The sequence below is a fragment of the Malus domestica genome, chromosome 10 (assembly GCF_042453785.1).
Source record: "Malus domestica chromosome 10, GDT2T_hap1".
Lineage (NCBI taxonomy): Eukaryota > Viridiplantae > Streptophyta > Magnoliopsida > Rosales > Rosaceae > Malus > Malus domestica.
Window position 1 is genome coordinate 37,243,326 of NC_091670.1, and position 4,534 is coordinate 37,247,859.

At 36.7% G+C, this 4,534-nt stretch overlaps 1 protein-coding gene across 1 annotated transcript; it reads right to left on the minus strand.

The window, feature by feature from the left end:
- Positions 1–3,227: 3,227 nt before the first annotated feature.
- Positions 3,228–4,187, minus strand: LOC103435005 (protein TIFY 5A-like). The gene is made up of 2 exons (XM_008373393.4): positions 3,899–4,187; positions 3,228–3,632 (listed from the first exon to the last, which is right to left on the minus strand). Exons 1-2 carry the CDS (start codon positions 4,079–4,081, stop codon positions 3,423–3,425), a joined length of 393 nt encoding a protein of 130 aa, XP_008371615.3. The 5' UTR covers positions 4,082–4,187; the 3' UTR covers positions 3,228–3,422.
- Between the last annotated feature and the right edge of the window lie 347 nt (positions 4,188–4,534).

The following is a 4,534-nucleotide window of genomic DNA, read 5'->3' on the forward strand; positions in this document are numbered from 1 at the left end:
GTTTTGTTTCTGCACCAAACGGTACTTTCTTTCTTGGACTACTACCAGACCAGACCGAAAGTAATGGTTGGCAAAGACCATATGTTTGATTTTTTAGTCTATTAGTTTATCCTTCAGGGATTAACTTATGGGTGGTGTTGTCCACATTTCCTTTTTTACCTTTTACATAGCCGACTAAAAGTTGAGATAAAGAGAAATAGATGAATAATAGTAGAAGAGAAAATTATTAAACTGTACAGAAAACTGATTATCTTTTTGAAGCTGACTGAAAGTTGAGATAAGTGAGAAATTGATAAATAACAGTAGAAGAGAAAATCTTTAAACTGAACAGAAAACTAATTGAGCATGCCTTCTGGAAGTTGAGACAAAATTCTTGAACTGAAATTAACATAAATTGTGTAGAAAGTAAATAGGGGTATGCACCCTAACTTATAAGCAACTGACATGTGTTTTGTTATCTTCTTCTACAGGGTTTAAAATGCGTCGGTTTGAAATACCCGCGCATTGCATACTTCCTTTTTTCCTGGCTAGAGCCAAAATATTGGACCAGAAATTTTTTGAAGTTGTTTGAGAGGCGGAGAGAATCCAAATTCCAAAGGGGAGATAAGCATGACAGGGCTGATCCAGTCCCAAATAAGTCGTGTCATGTCACCTCAATTATCCTCACAGCCGTTAATTAAGCGTAAAAATGAAGATTAGTAAAAACATTTAAAACGTTTTTGTCTCTTCAATATTGTAGGCAAGACGGAAAAGAAAAAGCTTGATTCGCTCAGAAAGTTTGTAACGTTGAAATGAAGGCATGATAAGAAGCTGCAACACTTAACCTTCTTTAATATTTATTTTATCTTTTTCAGTTAGACATTTTATATCGTTTTAATTATGGTTACTGTTTTTAAAATTTTTTATGACATTTATGTCACCTCATAATTTTAATGTTAATTACAGTTCAACAATAAAGTATTCAGTTAAAAACATAATGACAGAGAGCTCCATTTTTACAGAGTTTCATATTTAGAAAGTCTCCTTAGTACTTCTCATAAAACTATTTCCATCTCTCTTCACAAAAAAAAAAAAAAGAGATATACAACCAATCGGGAATATGTATGAATCCCTTGTATGAATGCTAGTGGTAGCAAGCAAGCTAATCCCCATCGCCTTGTAACTTTACGAAACCTTCCAGGAAGTTGCCATGCAATTTCGTGTGAAAGATACTCATTGCCATCTTTTCTTTAGCTCCAATATATATTTTTTCATTTAGCTTGTATATACTGAGACATTTGTCAATGTTGGGCTGAAATTGGCATGACCTTGTTCAAGATTATAGCTCAAATTACAATTACGTATCTGCAACCTCTGTCTTTTATTTGATTTTTAAAAATATCATTTGTATAAGGTATTTCACAATCGTTTATGTGAGTGTGATACATATAGATAGTAATCAAGCATCTTGAGTTTCATTTCTATAACACTATTGCTACACTAGTGTGAGTTCAATATATTTGTATCACTAGGGATGGCAACGGTTCGGTTTGGGGATGTCACATCCCGGCCCGGGGCGTACCATTTTCTGGGCCTGCTCCACCACCGTAGCACGATATTGTCCGCTTTGGGCCCCGACCATGCCCTCACGGTTTTGTTTCTGGGAACTCACGAGCAACTTCCTAGTAGGTCACCCATCCTGAGAGTGATCTGGCCTCCTTCTCGCTTAATTTCGGAGTTCCTACGAAACCCGAAGCCAATGAGCTCCTAAAAGGCCTTGTGCTAGGTATGGATGTGAATATACATTTAAGGATCGCTCCCCTGGGCGATGTGGGATCTTACAATCCACCCCCCTTAGGGGCCCGACGTCCTCGTCGGCACACTTTCGGCCAGGGATTGGCTTTGATACCATTTTGTCACATCCCGGCCCGGGGCGTACAACTTCCCAGGCCCGCTCCACCACCGTAGCACAATATTGTCCGCTTTGGGCCCCGACCATGTCCTCACGGTTTTGTTTTTGGGAACTCACGAGCAACTTCCCAGTGGGTCACCCATCTTGAGAGTGCTCTGACCTCCTTCTCGCTTAACTTCGGAGTTCCTACGGAACCCAAAGCCAATGAGCTCCCAAAAGGCCTCGTGCTAGGTAGGGATACGAATATACATTTAAGGATCGCTCCCCTGGGCGATGTGGGATCTTACAGAGGACGTAAAATGTTATATCCACCCCATAACCACAAAAATTAACCATTTCCATAACCACAAATTATCCATAATCATACCCAGGGGTAATAGATTTCCCATCGGTTAACGGTTATATCCATCTTCATCAATACCAAAAATATATTCGTTCAATTGATGTATTATATATACTAATTTCATCATTATAATATAATAGATACATTGATGATGTTGGCTGATCTTTGATCTCTCTCATAAGCACCATTAAATTCTCATTGGTTTTGATTCAAAACTTGTGAACTTTCCCACAAATGCAACTTTTGGTATCAAGGTAAGGGGTGCAGTGAATATATAAATTATATTATATATAATATGAAATATTCCGGTTGAATACGGATCAGGGACCCCTATAACCATAACCGAAAGCATAACCGAATAATATTTTCGGTTTTTCCCCATATCCGAAATATAACAAAATTTTCATCCCCAAATCCATTCCATTCAGCAGTTATCCACGGTTATCGGGTATGATGGTTTGAATTGCCTTCCCTATACCACACTCATGAGTTTGATATATTGAACTCATGAGTATAATATATTGAACTAATGAGTTCAATAAATTGGTATCACACTCAAATTTTCTAGCTCACTATAGAAGTGTGATTTCTATATGAGTTCAATATGTTGATATCACACTTTTTTGTTTTCCGACCTACAATGGAAGGCCTAAGTATTGTTGTACCGGAAGAAGAACAAGAAAAAAACATTGGCATAAAAACATCTAACAAAATAAAATATAATGTATATTGTATAGTTAAACTGATACTTTCGTCAAAAATTTTTATATAAAAACATCTTAAATATTCTTGTTTTCTTAGTTGGTTAATTATCATCCAATGAAATTAGTGAACCATGTCGAAATTGGTATATTATTTGAATTTTTGCAATTTTTTTAAAACATATTGTATTCTAATGGTTTACTTGTGTAAAAAAGGAAAATTATTAGCCAAAATGGATGTAATCTTCTCAGTCATATCATCTCCCACCCACATCAACAAAAGAACAACAAATGAAAAATGTTTTGCCATAATCCAATTAACACCATCTAACATTAAAGATCTAAAATCAACCCAAACAATGTATATATGATGTCTCCCACACGATGACTAGAAGTGCTTAGAATTAACTAATTTACACAAAGCTCTCTTCGATCAGTCGATCTCCATCTAATTTACGTAAATAATAAACTTGACGTGCCTTAGTTCCTAGCGATGGTATGGAGATGTTGCTTGATTCCGATGCTTTCTCTCCTGCAAAAACCTTTGGAGTGATCTCTTCAGAGACGTGCCAGCAACTGGGCTACCCAGCGGAGACATCAAATTTGGTGAAGGTGGTTCTGATGATCCACTTGGAGTAAATGGACTCTTTACCCTCTCTTCCATTTCTTTGTTTGCAAGAAAAATGATGGATCTGGCCTGCAAAGTACCAACAAATTTAATTAATTATTGGTTTAATTTAATAAGTTATTAGAGGATAACTATTCATTAATATGATTAATATCTGAATAATACTTACACTTCCCCCTTGGGAAGATGAGCTCATTCATCAATTAGTCACTCAAATGTATTGAAAAAATCGACCGTATAAATACCAAATAACATATTTATGATGAACTGTCCACTTATTTAATACGTTTGGATGATTAAGCTATCTTAAACTTTAAAAGAAGAACGTGACGTACCTGAAGCTCTGTAACATCACGAACGCACATCATTCTGTTGTAAAAAATTGTCATCTGCTGCTGCTGCTGCTGCTGTTGTTCGTGTTGTTCTTGTTGCTGGGTTTCATTAGGGTTAGGGAAGCTGGAATCAGCAGAAGGATTATGAAGCTGAAGCTGAAGCTCCAGATTGCAGTTTCTCCTCATGGTAATTTAGGGTTTGGAATCAAAGTTACTACAAAACCAAGAGAATGAAGGATGATGATGAAGATTGAAGAGAGAACAAATGAAGATAGATGCGGAGTGGGTTTTAGATCGATGTGGAGTGACTTTATATATAAAACTGCCATATGCATGCAGCATGCGGACTGAAGGGCCCCACATAGACGTGACTGTAGTCTAGACCCCTTCAAACACGAAACGCACGCACTTTACACCAAGATACTGTTTAGCGGCGAAAAAGCTCCTCTTTTCATTTAATCACGTGTATCATGATTTTTAAACTTGGTTTTTTCTTTAGGTTTCATCATTTAATTCTATTTGTTTATACAGTAATATTATGTGGGCTTATTCTGGTAGACCGTCATTGTGCGCGAGACCCGTTTATATACTGGGAAACTTCTCAATAATTGTGTTAATTTTGTGAATACAACTGCAATT